Source organism: Tauraco erythrolophus, chromosome 12 (assembly GCF_009769465.1).
Source record: "Tauraco erythrolophus isolate bTauEry1 chromosome 12, bTauEry1.pri, whole genome shotgun sequence".
Taxonomy (NCBI): Eukaryota; Metazoa; Chordata; class Aves; order Musophagiformes; family Musophagidae; genus Tauraco; species Tauraco erythrolophus.
In genome coordinates, this window is record NC_141476.1 from 19,726,360 (window position 1) to 19,743,344 (window position 16,985).

The 16,985-nt window shown below is 41.4% G+C and overlaps 1 protein-coding gene across 1 annotated transcript in view; it reads left to right on the plus strand.

Moving 5' to 3' along the window:
- IPPK (inositol-pentakisphosphate 2-kinase) overlaps positions 1 to 16,985 on the plus strand; it is a 32,789-nt gene that overhangs the window by 13,422 nt on the left and 2,382 nt on the right. Inside the window, exons 2-12 of the mRNA XM_086619158.1 lie at positions 888 to 935; positions 6,209 to 6,304; positions 7,116 to 7,182; positions 9,868 to 9,989; positions 10,431 to 10,520; positions 11,143 to 11,201; positions 11,619 to 11,691; positions 12,999 to 13,278; positions 14,383 to 14,533; positions 16,027 to 16,129; positions 16,626 to 16,705. Of these exons, the coding sequence (XP_086475284.1) occupies positions 888 to 935; positions 6,209 to 6,304; positions 7,116 to 7,182; positions 9,868 to 9,989; positions 10,431 to 10,520; positions 11,143 to 11,201; positions 11,619 to 11,691; positions 12,999 to 13,278; positions 14,383 to 14,533; positions 16,027 to 16,129; positions 16,626 to 16,705 (1,169 nt within the window). The remainder of the gene's footprint in view (positions 1 to 887; positions 936 to 6,208; positions 6,305 to 7,115; positions 7,183 to 9,867; positions 9,990 to 10,430; positions 10,521 to 11,142; positions 11,202 to 11,618; positions 11,692 to 12,998; positions 13,279 to 14,382; positions 14,534 to 16,026; positions 16,130 to 16,625; positions 16,706 to 16,985) is intronic.

Here is a 16,985-nt window from a genome sequence, read left to right on the forward strand (position 1 = left end):
TTAATACTACGTCAAAATTTGATTTTAATATAAAAAGTCTGTTTACCAAGTGTAATGGTTAATTTCAGCAAGGTTTTATTGGTTGAAAGATACTTCAGGTGACTTCTGTGATGGGAGACACTCTTAATAGGCTCAAGGAGAAAGGCTTATTTTACTTAGGGCATCTACAAAATCTTTTTATCTGAACTCTTAAAAATAAAGGCTGAGGATGTTTTTAGAATTTGTGTACTTTGAAAATATGAAAGTTTTTGAATTGTTAAAAAATTTGATAGAAATTGTAAAAATGACAAAAATTAGTGATATGTTGGGTTTGGGATTTTTTTTTTTTTCTTTTTTTTAGGGGGGTAAAATATTTGGAAACCTGCTTATTTTATCCCTGTGTTATATGTTTACTTTTTCAAGTTCAGAAGTGTTAGGTTTTAGTGTTTATAAGCAGAGCTGTGTAGCTACTGCTGGTAACTGACCCCCATAATGTTTTGTAATGCTGTGCGGGTACTGTAAGCAGATGATATCTAAGTGGGTCTTGCATTTTTTTTTCCCCCAAAGACCTTTGGCGCAAAAACAATAGGGTGGTTTTCTCTCTGTCTGTTTGATACCGTGTTTTTACCAGATTTTTAGACCAGTGCTATAAGATAAGGGAGTGTTTCCCCAGTTACACTTGGTGACTGGAAGCGCAGAGTGACTGCCTTGTTAAAGCCATGGCAAATCTGGGAACAGACGATGTATTCAATTTCAGATTGAGTGAAATGATCATCTCATGTGCCTGTTTTGCTTTTCTTCTTGCTTTTTTCCCCCTGAATTTCTCAGATGGGGTAGATTGGGGAATCAGACAATTGTGCTGTACTTTAAATGCTAATGAAGCTATGTTCTTTCTTATCTTTCTTCAGCGCTGCGTGGTGCTGCGGTTTTTGAAGTCCCCCCCAAACCAGACTAAGGTAAGATTGAATTTGTGCCGTTGCTAAAAGCCCCCAGGTAAGCTAATAGCCAGCCTGAAGAGAAACTGGAAACCTGTGAAAGAACTGCTGCTGACAGGAGTAAGAATAAGGGGATGTTGTGAAATGTGCCTGTGTTTCAGGAGTTTTGGCAACAGAAGGAAACGTGAGGTCCTCTTACGTAACTAAGATTACGTGACTGCTGATAGCAAGGCCTTTGTGTGGGGCAGTTTGTCAGGCTGCACTGTGTGGAAGGGACGGCTTTCTGCAAGAGTAGCTGTGGCAACAGAGAAGGTGTTAATGTTGCCTGTCAACGTAGGAGAGTGCGGTGATGCTGTGGAAGAAATGACAGTTTTGCTGACTGTTGCTGGGTGGGACAGGAGAGGAGCAGCACAGGACTGGTGTCATGATAAAGGTCTGCTGTTGACTACTTACTAAGTAGCTAAAAAGCCATGGGATCTGGACAAAGATATGAAATATTCAGAGTAGCCTTTGTCAGTGAGTGATTTTAGTGTCCTGTCTGTTGCAAAAACAACATGGTGGGACACAGTACCAGCTTTTTGGTACTGTGGCAGAAGGTGTTTCTGCTCCAGAAGGAACTGAAGTGAGTTACCTTAGATTTGCTTTGGCAGGGATAAAAAATGATCAGGAATCAAAGGTGGAGGGTAAAAGTGAAGTGTCAACACAGTGCTCCAAGTTGAGGGGGGGGGGGGGGGGGGGGCAGAAAGAGAGCACAAGAAGGCAGGAGGTTCAAATTCTGCCATTTCCTCAACCTTGTGAGCAGTCTTCAGGGTGTGTTACCTGAGAGATACAGGAATGGCTTCAGTTATGGCAGCTTCCGAACTGCAGCTTTGTGAGGTTCGGTGGCAGGCTGTTCTGGTGAGAAAGAAACACAAAAAGCGTTACAGCTGTACTGACAGAAGGTGGGGAGTGGTTAATTCTAGGAAAAAGAAACAAGGATGAATGTAAAGCCAAACATATAGGAAGGGCGTTGTACTTCAAATCAAGAAGATGAATACAAAATGCGTCCAGATTAACCAGGGACAAAAGAGAAGTTTCTAAAGTGGATCAGAGGAAAGCAGAGGAGGGTAAAACCCGTGAACTCGGTGTACATACGAGTGAGTTGATGGCCTTTCTGCTACTATTTTACTTGAAAAAAAGTCTAGTAAAATTAAAGTGTGATTCAGGTAAGTTTTTGATCTGCTTATAGTGGCAGGATTTAAAAAATGTATCCTGTGCTTCTGTAGTTGTCCAAGATAATAATGTTTAGAGTTTTTACAAGAACAGGGAAGAAGTGGACTGGAAGAAAGGAAAACACTGCTTATCTCAATTTTTAATGTAGCAGGGGAGAATTAGACCACAGTTTAAGTAAAAAAAAAAATCAGTCTATTGCCATTTATTTAAGAAAATAAAACACTGAGACACTGAGTACGAGTGCTTTTTTTAATTTTCATTTTTTTAAAGTCCAGAGAGATTGTTGCATAGTAATTGTTTTTAAAAAATCGACATAGTATGACGAAGTCACAAAGGAAGCCAGGAGGTGACTTTTCAGTTACCCACTGCAGCGTTGAAGTTGACAGTACTTCTGTGGACTGCTTTGGCATGCATATAGTTTTTTGGATTGGGACAGCGAAACACAAGACAAAAATCTCCTGGGCATGGTGTTCTGTTACTGTTGAACACTGCTCAGGTTCTCAAATGTTGTTTGTTTTTTTTTTCCCCCTGGATAATGAGATCAGTAAAACTGCTCAGTATCCCACCAAGCACAGAGGTAGGTCATGGTAGGCATTCCTTGGGCTGTAGCTTGTCAAGCACCAAGAGTTTGGTTTTTAGAAACTCTTAGCAAACCTCCCATTCAGCATTGCCCAGGCAGACACGCTGCTCTGCAGCAGAAAGGCTGTTGTGGCCGCAGGCAGTGGTGGAGCGTACCTCTGGAGGCGCTTAAGCAGCGTGGAAGTCCACGCTCCGGGTTGGTAAGTGCGCGCCGCCGGGGTCAGTTCCCCTGCGAAGGTGCAGAGTGCTGCGTCAGAGGAGAGCAGGCTTGTGGGCAGCTCCAGCATCTGCGCTTGCCTTGTCTGTGATTGTGGGGACTTTGTCATGTACGAGTCCTTCTGGCTTTCCTCTCTGGAGAGGAAAATCTGGAAGGTTAGGTTATTTGAATAATTTAATTATTCTGGTGATTGAGTTTTTTCTTTAAAGGATCAGTTTTTCCTGGAGCAGGAACAGAAGACTTAAATGTTTTATCTTCAAATCTGTAAACAAGTCCTGGAGAATTAGAGTTTTGGGACAAACTTGGACATAGCAACATGACAGCTGTAGAGGAGAAAATGTTTTTAGGTGTAATCTATATTCCTGACTAGTGCAAGATGAGTTAGGATATCAAGTGTTAGATACCTGTGTATGACATTGCAGCTCATCCAGTGTAAACAGCACTGGAAGAGGCAGTTGGAGCAAAATATGTACTAGAAAGACACGTACTGAAGTTCAGATGTGGACAAATGCATCTCGGTTTCTTCTGCTTAACTCCTTTGGAAACAATAAAGAAGTCTGGACGCTGCTTTTTGTTTATATGGTTTGGGTATGCATTTGGGACTAGATAATCTAGTAGTTAAACAAGGTGGTGTTACTGCCAATTGTAATTCTTACTGTTAGAATTCAATGTTTTAATAAAAAATACATATAATCAATAATGGAACTCTGGGGCTTGCGTTTCTTGAGTAGAAGAGTGTGAGGACTTGTGGAATGACTTTAATTGTATCTTGCTAATTTTAATATGAGTCTTCTGCATGAGTGAATTTTTTTCTTTTTTATTGGATAGAACCTATTTGATGAATTTTAGTGTTTTGCTAAATGAGCTGGCAGTAGTTGATGGGTCCTTCAAAAGCTTTTATCTTAGTGATTTTTAATGTTGAAAGGTGATGCTTCTGTAGTCTGTTAATTGTTTTTTGTTTCTTATTTAGAGTATAACAAATATACTTGCTCTTAAAAGGCGATGAGCAGGTGTCAGAAGCTTGATTTGTAATTTTGTATATTAAAAAAAAACCCCAAACCTACAACAAATGAAAAACCAAAACAAAAATCCTGTAGGTATGGTGTACATCAGCAAACCAGGTCAGAATAATTGCACATGGGAATTAGCTGAGATTTCAGTTACTATAGGAGATGATGTAACATTCCTTCTCACCATTAACTTTGTATAAAGTTAAATAAAGGGTTCTGTGGTGATTAAAAGGGCAGAAATCTGTATATAAATTGAAGTTTTTGCTATAGTATGTGCTCAGAATTGCTGTTTCCACTTCATCAAGTGAGGAAGATACTGTAACTGCTGATGTTTTAAATTGCCCGGGGATTTTCCCCTCTGCAAAGCACCTTCTTCCCCAGCCCGGAACAAGTGAAACATCAGGGAAGATGGATACAGTGTGTTTGCAGTGTGCGCAGGGTGAGAGCAGGGGGCTGGGGAGCGGGGATTGCCCCAGCCCTGGTCTCCTCTGCCCTCTGGATCAGAGGAGCTGGGGCTGCTGGCCCGATGGATCTGCGTGTGTTCAGCACTGGTGATGGGGGCACTGGCCTTCCTGGGAAGCACAGATTGAGCAACGCTGCTGTAAAATACCCTTTGCATTCCCCCGTGGGTGGCCTGCTCGCACATCTTGTTGCCTGTTAGTTATTTTTTCTTAAATATAACTTCTTCAGACCAGATGACTGCAATTGAAAAAGTTATTCAGGCATCCAAGTGTGTGTTTTGTTCTAAGACTCCAGCAGCGGAAGATTGCCTGTTGGGAAGAGACTCCAGGCTTGTTTTGGCTCTCTTAAAAGGATTTAGGGAGAGCCGTTCTGAGAAACATCTCCACATACAATATGCCAAGCATTTTAAAGAACAAGTGCTGTCCCGGCCTTTACAGAGTGATGGAAGTGCTGTGTAGTGCTTTGGAAAAACTGTGTTTTCCCTGCTTGCTCCAAAGAATTGGGATTTTGGTTAGCGCTCTGCATACTGGAGTAACTGGGTAGTATGGTATGTTACTGAAGTAAGTCTGTAGTAATGTGTGTTACTGTAGTGACATTTCTCTCTGTAAAGCATCGCTGCGCATTGCAGCATTGTGTATTGCTGCTTCAGTCTGGAAAGTGAATCCTGCTGGGGAAGAATATTAAACTTGGTACGCAGTCTTAGCAGACCTGTGTTACAGTAACAGACTAATGTTAGTCCTGCACAACTTGTGTAAGTTTGGTAAGTGATAAACCCTCTGGGTGGGAAAAAAATAACATCATCCTTCCATTTCATTTTCTCTTACTCTGCTCTGTTTTGGTTTCTTTTTCTTCTGCTCGTGTTGTTTTTCCTCACTGATTTTCTAACTTGGACGTGAGTGTTGCACTTTCTCTCCTTCCACCGTTACTTAATCCCAAGAGTAAATCTATATGGTTCAGTGCTTTATAGCGTATGGTGGAAGGCAAAGTAGTATATTTCCAGAAAACCTTTGTGTTACAAAAAGGACACAGGAGCTTGGAGATTGTCTGTCGTAACGATAAAAGACTGCAGAGAGCCAGAGCGTGCTGGAGTGCTGGGAATGGGATGATGTTGTAAAGCTGCTCTGCTCCCTCTTTAATGAGCAGGAGTCTGTCAGAGTCAGACTGTGCTGATGTCTTTGTCCTGCTTCCAGTACTCGTTTAGCTTCCTCTCTATCTAGCTTGTAGAACTTTTGTGTTTCCTTGTAGACAGATAACAAAATTAACGGGAGATGACATTGTAGTAAGATTTTTTCCATTGTCTGGGGCAGGATTTGGCAAATTCAGTACCTGTTCATGCAGAGGTTTGTCATGTGGCTCAGTCTTTGCAGCCATTCTCTTCCAAATCTCCAGGTGACGTATTTTGTGATACTCAAAGCCTCGCCTGCATTTCACCTGATGGTAAGAAGGCACGCTGTGTATCTCTTGTGACTATTACAGTCTTTCAGCTGCTTTAAGAATAACAGTCAATGAAAGAGTCGATTTTGAGTAATCTCCCTCTCTTCCACCTTTTTCATTTTGTCTGTCCTTTTTCCCCTGAAACTTGGGAAGAATAATCACCTCTTGTCATGTTTTTCCTGGTCATCCCAGCCTCTTGGTCAGCAGTAGGGAAAAAAACGTAGCACGCGTTTCATGTGCCTAATTTCAACATGCACTGACCTACCAAACTTGGTAGAGCAATTGAGCTGCTTTGCTAAATCCTTGACTAGTATGTGTATGTATTCTTGATGTTGTTTAGCATTATTTCATAGTTAAATTACCATGTTTCTGTCTTCCAGACTTCAGAGGAAATACTACACCATCTGCAAAACATTGTAGACTTTGGAAAACACGTCATGAAGCAGTTCTTCGGGGAGAACTATGTTCACCATGGGGTAAATGTCTTATTCCTAAAATAAATGGTTTATGCATTTGGGGAACACTGAATGTCAGTAAAAGGAATTAATAGCGTTTGCAGATGTTCCCGAGTAAGATACGTGCGCAAGAAACATTTGGATCAGAACAAAGATCCTGCTCTGTGCTCACGAGGTGATTGGGTTGTACTCTGGTTTGAGCTATTTCAAGCTACTAAAGAAAAGAGTGGTCATTTCTTTGCCCTGCAATATGGTGAGAGGTGTGAGAGAGAGGGAGATTTTGAGACTAACTGCAAAGCAAAGGGAGAAATCTGGTTCATGTGAATTGTCTGGGTTTCTGCACAGGCAGAGGTATCCTTTTCCCGTGCCGCTCACTCTGTTCTTCAGGGCGGCCAGATCTACTTAACTGAACGTCAAATACTTGAGTGGAAAAGTCACATCTTCTCCTGGAACTTCAGTTACACAATTCTGCCCTGGAAGGGCGGGATGTGAGACATGGGACAGGACGAAATGGGACTCTCATTTGTGCAGAGGACAAAGCGATGCAGGTTTCTTCATGCATGTTAACCTCGCACCAAAAATGTTCTCTTTTCATGCATTTATTTAAATTAGTTCTTGGTTTCACAGCAGAGTAAGTATTTCATGTGATTGCAGGTACAGGTCTTCAAATAGACGGTTGATCAGAGGGAGAAGCTGCTGATTATGTAGTTGATGTACTGCTGTTAACAGCCACTGAACTTTGGTATTCCATTGTAAGACCAGCAAACCGTGTATCGATTTTTGTGCTGAAATATATCTTTCTCTTTTTTCTTTTTTTTTTTTTTTTTAATAGGAAATTATTCAACTGCCTTTGGACTTTGTAAGACAGCTCTGTTTAAAAATTCAGCCAGAGAGGCCAGGTAAGTGCCAGGGAGAGCATTAGAAAGGGGCCTTCCTCAAGCTGTAAAGCATTGCGCTTTACTGTAAAGTAAAAAAAGCATCCTGCCTCAGAACGTGAGGAAATTTCTTTAAATCTTAAGACAATGACATATTGAAAATTCGTTGTGGAAAAATAAGCGTGTTCTAGAATTAAAAATTGTGTCTGCTGCCAGTTTGATGGAATTGGGGAAAGGGACCCTCTGCAAGCCTGTGTTTGTCACTGCTTGCACCAGCTTCCACCTTGCTGCGAAGTCCTTCCCACGGTCAGCGAGGGGGGTTCTCCTGGGTGGCGCAGCAGAGCTTTGGAAGGAGGATGGCTTCAGAAACTCCCCACTCAATTGTCTTGTTTTCAGTGTTAGTATCTCACTTGGGGCGAAGCATCTCATGTCCTGGGAGTCACAGTGCTCCAGCGGTGCGCAGCTTCCTGTTCCAGCTTTTCATGTCCCTCTCCTGATAGCTGAGCACATCTCAGTGCGAGGGGCTGCAGCGTTACAGGCTGTGCTGCCATCCAAGTGCAGGGAGCATCTCTGGGAGATGGGGCTGGGCTCCGTTTCTCCCGACTCTTCCATGGTGCTCTGGGGTTCCTGTCCAGCAGTGAAGCGCACGTAGGCTTCTCTAGTCCCCTGGACAGGGAGAACTGAAGGAGACCAGTGTGTGAGGTAAGGGGGTGTTGACCTGTGAAACCTTTTGGAACATGCTGCAAGACTTGGAAGTGTGGCAATCTCTGATGTATTCAGTGTCAAGTGCTACAGAATTGGATGTTGTTGTTCTTAGTCAGCAACACTTGGGTGTTCTGTACCTCAGCCACACACTCGTTCTTCATGTGTGGCTGAGGTACAGTAAGGTGTAAGCTCTAAAATGGGCAAAGAGAAGATGGTCCCTCATGGTGTGTTCATCTCATGTTCTCAAATGTTTGTAAGAATGGCCAGAAACTCCTGCTGTAGCATAATTAATTAAAGAAAAATGTGGAATTAAATTCTTTGGTAACTGTAGTCAGTATTTCAACACCTTTGATCCAGGAAAAAATGGAATTAATATTAATGGAAGTAATGGTAGTGAGTACAGGATGCTCTTTATTGCTGGCTTGTCCTCACCTTTTTGAGAAACAGTTTCTGGCACCATGGAACTAGCAAGGAAAGTAAAAAGTGTCTAATAAAAGTTACAGAATTGATGGTGCTCTGGTAGAACTGAATAATAGAATTTAGTTTTATTTCCTGAAGTTAAATTTTATGTGTCCGCAGCTTGGGGGGACTTCTTTAGAGGAAGAAATGTGGGTGTTAGGGGCTGTCCAAGTGGTATTTCTTGCTTTACAACAGCAAATCTCACTGTCTGTTTTTAACAGGAATTTTTCTAAACCTTAAGGAAAAAATTTCCTTTAATATTTCCTTTCACAATAAGCCTGTCTACCTTAAGAAAGAACTTCTCTAATACTTCAGATTTCTGGGTGTATCTGATTTGGCAAGTGGCTTTCAGCTGAACATGGATGTAGTTTTTCTTAAGTTTAGAAAGAGAAAACAAACCTCAGCGTTTTTTGGAGAAAGGTTTCTTCTTGCTTATCCTAGTGTAGTGCAGCATGTAAGCATAGGCTGATGCCTAATGAGGCTTCCGTTTCCGAGATGATTTTTTTTTCTATTGCAATATATTTTTCGGAACGGACATTGTTCTTAGCAAGGGAAGCTATAACTGAACACACCTATTCCGTATGTCTCTTTAGGAACACAGCTGTCTGTAAATCCAGGAGTGTGTGTTGTTATCAAATTCGAATTAAAATCTCACAGGCCTTCCTCTGTCCTGTTACCTTTCCCCAAAGGATGTGTGTGGGAGCGAGGTTATTTAGAGGTGTTTATCTATGTGATGCCTCTTAATCTTAGTCCGAAACCATTTTGCTACTTCATGTATTGTCAGGACTGTTAATCTGGACTATATTCAAAACCACTATTTTTAAAAGGATGGTTGTAGCAGAGGAAATTCTTGTTCTAAGTTGCGTGTGAGGAGGGGGAATTTGGCTTTTCTTCCTTCTGTGTTCCATTTCACCTATTTGTTATTTTGGTGTAAACACTGAAATGGCTGGGAAGAGACTAGTTCTCACTGAGAAGTGGCTCTTCAGCTGATTGCTTCTTACCAGTTTTGTTTTTTAATACAGCGCATCTTGATCTCAAACCTCGGGCAAATGTTTTAATCCTTGAAAAAGCACTACGTACAGACTAAGGAGTTCAGCGAAGCCACTTGCAGGTTCTGTTTAGATTTACACTTTCTTCTGAACAGTTTATGATATTCCTGCCAGTTTTCACAGATTCCTCTAGACTAGACTGAGGGATGGTAGTTGGTGCAGTCTTAGTAAGCAGCTGCGAGATTGCCTCTTGGAGTGCAGTGGTCTCTCTACCTGTTGTGGGCCAATGGAATGCACTCCTCAGCTGTTTCAGCTGCTCACTGGTATCTTTCCTGGGATGAGCTGGAAACCAGCCATTAAAAGCAGCTTGTGATGCACTCTGTGCCTGCGACAGCTTTGAGGAAACTGGAAACAGGCATTGATAATGGGGAGGGCAAAGTTATGCAAGTGCATAATTGGCTACAGCCGGCTAAACTGTGTCTGGTCTGAGTTTGTGAACGAGATAACTACAGGGTAAAATAAACACCCACGCACCTAATTGTCCTGTTTTCCCCAGAGTCTCGCTGTGATAAAGACATGGACACTCTCAGTGGCTATGCAATGTGCCTTCCTAATCTTACCAGGCTGCAGCCATACCGTTTTGTGGAGCACCGGCCCATCCTCTGCATAGAGATTAAGGTACTGAACCAGAGATCCACCCTCTGGGGGGAGTTGCGTTTTTGAAGAACGTACTGAGCAGAGCAGTTCCAAAGGAATGCAGCAGCGGGATAAGGCAGAGCGCGCTGCTTTCACTGGGACCCACAGGATGAAATGTCCCCCTCCCTCTTCCAATTCCTCATCTTTCAAAACTTGGGAAATTTCCAGGTATTACTAGGCCTTTTGTTAGGCCCCAGCAGTTTTGTGTGTCCTTGTTTCTTAAGCGAGGACTCTAAAATAGTTGGCAATCATACACAGTGACATATGTTAAGCTTTTAAGTGCTAGATGTTGACTGGTTTTGTTTGTTGTTTTGTTGTGGTGATTTTTTTTTTTAAATTTTCCTTTAACTGAAAAGATTTGCATGTGGTGTGCCCTTATAGTTCTATATGTTTATATTTATAAATTTTGTTTGTTTGTTTTAGCCAAAGTGTGGCTTCATTCCTTTTTCCAGCCATGTTTCACAGGAGATAAAGCACAAGGTGTGTCGTTACTGCATGCATCAGCATCTGAAGGTAATTTTTATTTTTATTTGTTTCAGTCATCCTGCTTTCCTTTGACTGCACTGTGCTGTATTTGCTATTCCAGACTTACTTTCCTATTGAAACTTGATGAAATCTCTGTTATGACTAAAGGTAGTAGGTGGATACACATTTGAGTTGCTGGGCGTGAATCGGTTTAGTGAGAGATGGAACAAGTTCTGTGGGAAGCTGGAAGTGAACAAATATCCGATTACTCTTTGAGGACTGTTAATGCCATTGATTGGGTAAACTCTGATGTCAAATTTCCCTTCGAGTACAGCTCACCAAATGCGTGGGGGCATTCGTAACTTTTAACAGCACGTAACACACATGGAATTCATTTGACCAATGTCCATCGTGTGTCCGAAATCGGATAACTGTGCCTTACTGTAATTTAATGTCACCTGTTTCCGTGTTTTCCATTTGTGAATGCAATTTGAGTGACTTGAGCGCTAACTATGATGAGGAAGACCCCTAGTAGCCCATGAGTTGTACCTTCAGAGGGTTTTAAATGTCATAAGACTTTGGAAGACAGTGCCACGCGCCTGCCTATTAAAGTAACGGAGAGTAGTTATTCCAGAAAGTGATTAACAGCAGTGGTGTGGGTTTTTAACAGGTAGCGAATGGAAAATGGAAGCGACCAAGTAAATATTGCCCACTGGATCTCTTCTCAGGGTAAGGAAGCGTGTGACTTGGTTCTATGTTTTTGCCAAAGTCTATGTTACAGATTTCTTTCTCGGATTACTTGGACTTTCACTATAGTATTAAGGGTGATTGATGCCCATCTGACTTTTGCAGTGGATATTTCTGATGCTGTAAACCTCTTTACACTTATTTCAGGAACCAGAGTTGCTTATTAATGTACCAGTGCCTTTTGCTGCATAATGTTAACCCTAAGAGCTGTTTAGTTTACCCACATTCGAAGTTCTAATTGTGCGTAGTGCTTTGCAGTGACTTCAGCATGAGTAACAGGCTTAATGACTGTGTTCACTTCAGGTGCCCAATTCTGATTCCGTAGAGCTCTCTGGGCATGGCTGTAAACATCTAAAGGCTGTGATAAAACATTCTTGGATTTTTTTTTTTCTCCCCTAGAAATAAACAGAGAATGCACTTTGCTTTGAAGAGCTTATTACAGGAGGCACAGAACAACTTGAAAATATTTAAGGTAAACAAATCTGTCTGCTTGCTTTTTTGCTTTGGCTTTTTAACAATTTGATTTCAGCATCTGAACAGTCAAGATCCTACTTCAGACCTGCCTAATCAGCACCATTACTACTGGATCCCACCAAAAGAAGAAAACGGGAAAATTCTTAGTTAGGTTTCAAGTTAGGACAGGTAAGTAGGAATTTCCCAGAACTACTTAGTCTGAAAGAATCTAATCGCCAAGGAACAACTAGTAGAAAAGGCCTTTTTTTAAAGGTGACCAGAGTTTTAAAACTTTGTACTTCTTCAGGAGGAAGAAGATGGAGGACTTTGTATATTGCTGCAAATATTTTTAAAAATGAACTGTTACAGCTTTCATGCGAGCTGAATGCACAGCATCCCTCTCTGAGCCAGTACAAAGTTACCTTTTCTGTGGAAGTAATGTAGGAAAAATACAAAGCAGTAACTTGATGGTTTATGCAGATTTTCAGATTAATTCTAGGAAATAAGATTCTTTACAATTTGTTTCCGGTATTAAAGCAGCTATTTGAATTACATAAACTTGTATGAACTGTCCTAAGTCTTGTATTAGTACAGGTTACTATCACGGCTTTTCTGTCCCTTTTTATAGCCTTCCATTTTCCAATTTGGCTTTTAAAAGAAGGTTGTTTCACATGGTGCTCTTTCACTATTGACATTATTCAGAAAGAAGCGATGGAAAAATGTGCTAAGTATCCGTTCACTTTTATTTTTCTGATTAGAATCATAGCGTGGCTTGGGTTGGAAGGGACCTTAAAGGTCATCTAGTTCCAACCCCCCTGCCATGGGCAGGGAAACCCTCCACTACACCAGGTTGCCCAAAGCCTCATCCAACCTGGCCTTGAACACCTCCAGGGATGGGGCATCCACAACTTCTTTGGGCAACCTGTTCCAGTGCCTCACCACCCTCAGAGGGAAGAACTTCTTCCTTAGAGCTAATGGAAATCTCCCCTCTTTTGGTTTAAAGCCATTGCCCCTTGTCTTATCACTACATGCCCTTGTAAAAAGTCCCCCTCCAGTTACTTACAGTTGATTAAGTTGGGGAACTAGCACGTGATTTAAATGACCTTTTTGGTCCTAACTCAAAGGTTGTTACCTACCTGTGGTACGAGATTAGACTTAAGAGGGCAAACTCGTAAGAGATTGGGATTGTGTGTATTTGTATGCAGACTGTTAAACTAATGCACCGTTCTGTGCTGTGTCTTACAGTATTAAATCTGATGCTTTGATTAACTAAGTGTGAATAACTGGATTTCATGAAGTGCCTAACTCTTTTTTTATCATTTGCAGAATGGAGAACTAATTTATGGCTGTAAAGATGACCAGGAGTGCGTGTCTGACTGGAATGAACTCGCTCGACACTTAAAACCTTTCTTTTTCCCTTCCAATGGGCTGGTCAGTGGCCCACACTGTACAAGGACAATTGTTAAAGAACTGATCCACATTATAACTACGACGCTACTAAGTAGTACCGATGCCTGCAGGGCAGGCGATATGAAGACAGTTCCCGTTTCACAAGGACGAAGCTACTGTGAAGCAAGTGCTTTTAATAGGGAGCTAGTAAGAAATGGTAAGTAACAATTTCTTGAGCGCTGTCAATAATTAACTGTTACCACGTAACGATTCAGATGTGTGTTTGCTTCTCCTTTGCTGTTTAATACTGATGTCTAGTGGAGTTCTAGTGACATTCTAAAAATGAGTTCTGAGCTGCATAGCTGCTAGATAATTGTTTTTAATATGACCTTGTAGTAAGCACTTCTAATACTGTACCTGGCGACAGGGAGTGACAGGGATAAAAATAAATTCAGAAGGTGGTAGAGGAACAATGGAAGAAAATATCAGTTTGAGCCGATAACCATTGTAGGTATTTCAAATGAGTGGGGAATTTTCATGTTGTACGTGATGAAGCCTGGCTGCTTTGGTTGGTTACATGACACCTGTTTCTTGCCTTTCCCTGCTCCTCCTGTCAGCCCTCCCCAGCCAGGGTGTAGCTCATTTTCTTTTCTTCTGCCCTACTCCTGGTAAAGAGAAAGGTATGAATACTGGAGGGAAAAGAATGGGAAGTGAGAGTTGGAAAACTGTAACTCATGTTGATTCCTCAGTGCATAAGTTTTGTAAAGCTCTAATTAATCAAGCTGCTGCTAGTTAACCTAATTATACAACCAGCATGTTTCTTATTCTGCTTTTGAGGAAGATCTTTCTCATTGCTGGTTGGTTTTGCTGTATGATGTGGAGAAAGAGCTCTTACAGAAATGATAGCAAATGCAGAAAAGACCCAATACCTGAAATGCCACATTACTTTTGCCAACAGTTCATCCTGTTGAAAGTGAATTTGTGGTGGCTTCAAACTCATATGAAAAATTTCTTTTATTGACTCAAACAAGTGGAATTGGGTGGATTGTGGTGGTGGGTGTTTTTGGGGTTTTTTTCTGAGTGATTTGCAGAGCTGTATTCCAGGTGTTTTATTCTGCAGTCAAATATATGCTGTGTAAATGTGTTGGTAAGCACATGCACCTGGCACACTGCTGTTGGGAAGTGGAAGTGTTTTGGGTCTCCCCCCCGTGATTGGTCTAAACGGTATTTGGATTTGCTTTGTGAACAAGCACATGTAATGGCAAAATGAAGCAACGATGACACTCATGTCTGCCTTACTTGAAAATACATTTTCTTCTAGGTAAACATAAATTGGAAAGCTCTGGCTTACCGAGGGGTTGTCTCCTTTATAAAACCCTTCAGGCTCAGATGCTTGACACGCTGGATATTGAAGGACTCTATCCTTTGTACAGCAGAGTTGAGCAGTACTTAGAGGAATTTCCTGAAGAGAGGTAAGACTTGATGGCTTTCCTTTTCACTCCTGATTAAGTAGGTACACAGACAAGATTGGCTCTGTGCAGACATAACCATTTTGTTTTCTCTTGTTGTGTTGCGTACAGCCTTCCTTCATGGTATTGCATATGTTTATTCCTAACTTGAAATGCCAGACAACATAAAATACGAGTTTTATTGTTAAAAGTTTTGATGTCAGTCACTTTGACCTGAATTTTAAAGTAACGATTACGGGAAGCTTGCAACAGGTTGAGAGAGAAAACGCCCCGTTCCTTAGTAGTGGAGATTGTATGTTTGAGGAAAGATAGAGTAAAATGGATGGTTGGTTTCTACTACCTTCAGTATCTGCAGAGCTAGGACTACATCTGCAGTAATGATGACGTTTTTACAGTCATTCTGAAGCCTGTGCTGGCTTAACCTACAACCTGCCCGTTAAAACCCTGAATTTAGCACTCAGCAGCAATCCAGCCTGTGCCTGCAAGATCCCACAGAAGGTGTGAGTGGGTGATGGCCCAGTATCTCCCGTTGTCCAGCCTGCCCTTGTGGGATGAGAATAGCTCCAAATACCAAATTGTAACCCCTGTCACAAGTGGTCAAATCATACTTGAGGCACAAGAATCTTTATCTGATAGTATTTCTTGCCTGGTGAAGAAATACTGGGCATTGCAAGCTGCTACGTTTGTTCTCAAATAAAGCTTACTAGTTGTAGTAATAATTGCTGTAAACAGTTTTAACCTGGATGTGTCTTATGGGCTGTACTTGCCTGTAGTTCTGCCGTTGCTCACACGAGGGCATGGTGGCTTCACTCGCACGATGTTGTTCCTTGTGCTTATTCTGCTCCCTTGGAATCCAGCTGAAGGATTGTCTTATGGGCAAGGGGTTGGCCTTGAGTTCTGCTTAAATCACTTGCAGTGATTACTTGTATGTTTATACATTAAACAAATAATTTGAAATGTTTTCTTTCATCCGTGGGGTGTTTGTGCACTGCAGACCCCACTGTTGTGGGTTCAGCCTTTCAGCAGGAGTTCAGGTATTTAACATGGGAAGGACAGAGGCCAAATAAACCATCCCCTTGTTAGCACACGTTACAAAGCTCGGGACAGGACAAAGCCTTGTCAGATAAGTGTTTAGCCCCAGTGTTTTCAGCAAAGGCTTCTGGGAGCACCTGCAAACTGTTAGAAATTTTGAAACTTACCCATTTTTGCAAAATATACTGTTCTTGTAGTGGTACACAGATGGCAGTGGCTTAAGAATGTTTCATCTTTAAAAAAAACTCAACAATCAAAACAACCCAAACTCCGAACAGCATATCTTAAGTGATATGAAAAAATCAGGGAGTGGTCATGGTGGTAGATCTCTGAGTATTAACCTGTTGCCATGTTTATCAATGTTACTGGTTTTTTCTGAGTATCTGGGCTGCTAAAGAAAGCTCTCATTGAAAATCAGTAAATCACCTTGGCTGTCTGTAAATCTTCTTTTAAAATTTATTTAGAAGTACGTTGCAGATAGATGGACCTTACAATGAAGCATTTTATGAGAAGCTGCTAGATCTTTCAACTGAAGATGACGGGACAGTAGCATTTGCGTTAACAAAGGTATTTTCCTGCGCGTGTTGTTGAAGCTCATTTAGTCCGTCAATTTTAATAAACGTCTGTCTAATGGAAATGGATGGATAGCCTGTGAGCATCACCACTGGCTTGTCAGAGGCGGGCACCGTGAAAGTTCCTGTTGTGCCAGGGTGTGTCTTTATAGAAGAAGCAGTTAAAACCAAACATGTTTAGCACCAGTTCTTGCGAGAAAAATAAGGCTAAGGCTGGTTATTTCCTTTCTAGACAGAGGAAGTGTTTGCATGAACTGTGCTGGTTTGGCTTTCAAGAGAAGTAGCTGTAGGAAATAAACATGATTCTACATAGAATGCTGTAAGACCACTTGCTCCTGGCTAACCATCTGTTACAGGGACAATTTCCAGCTCTTAAAATAACAACATACTAATATACTGAGCGTACTAACACCTTTTGTAAAGAACAGTATGCTTTACTAAGGCAAGTAGAAGTGTACCAGAAACTTGATGTTCCTTTTTCTGTCGCTCAGGTGCAGCAGTACAGAATAGCAATGACTGCTAAGGACTGCTCCATCATGATTGCCCTTTCACCCTGCCTGCAAGATGAATGGTAAGAGATACTTGTCTGTGAATGACTCCTACGCACTTAGAAACTGAAGATGTGTTTGCACAGCTCAGTCAACTCAAGCACCTGTTTAAAAAAAAATAGGGTGTTTTTTTGGTTTGGCTGTGAGGATATTAGTAAGGTGGAGTTCTGATTTAAGACACATAGGACAGATGTCTCTTTCTGAAGAGTTTTAAGTTGATAAGAAGGGTTAAGGTTTTATATTTACTCCCTTAAAATCTTAATTGACTGTTCATAGTAGATCTATATGGTTTTAACTAGTACA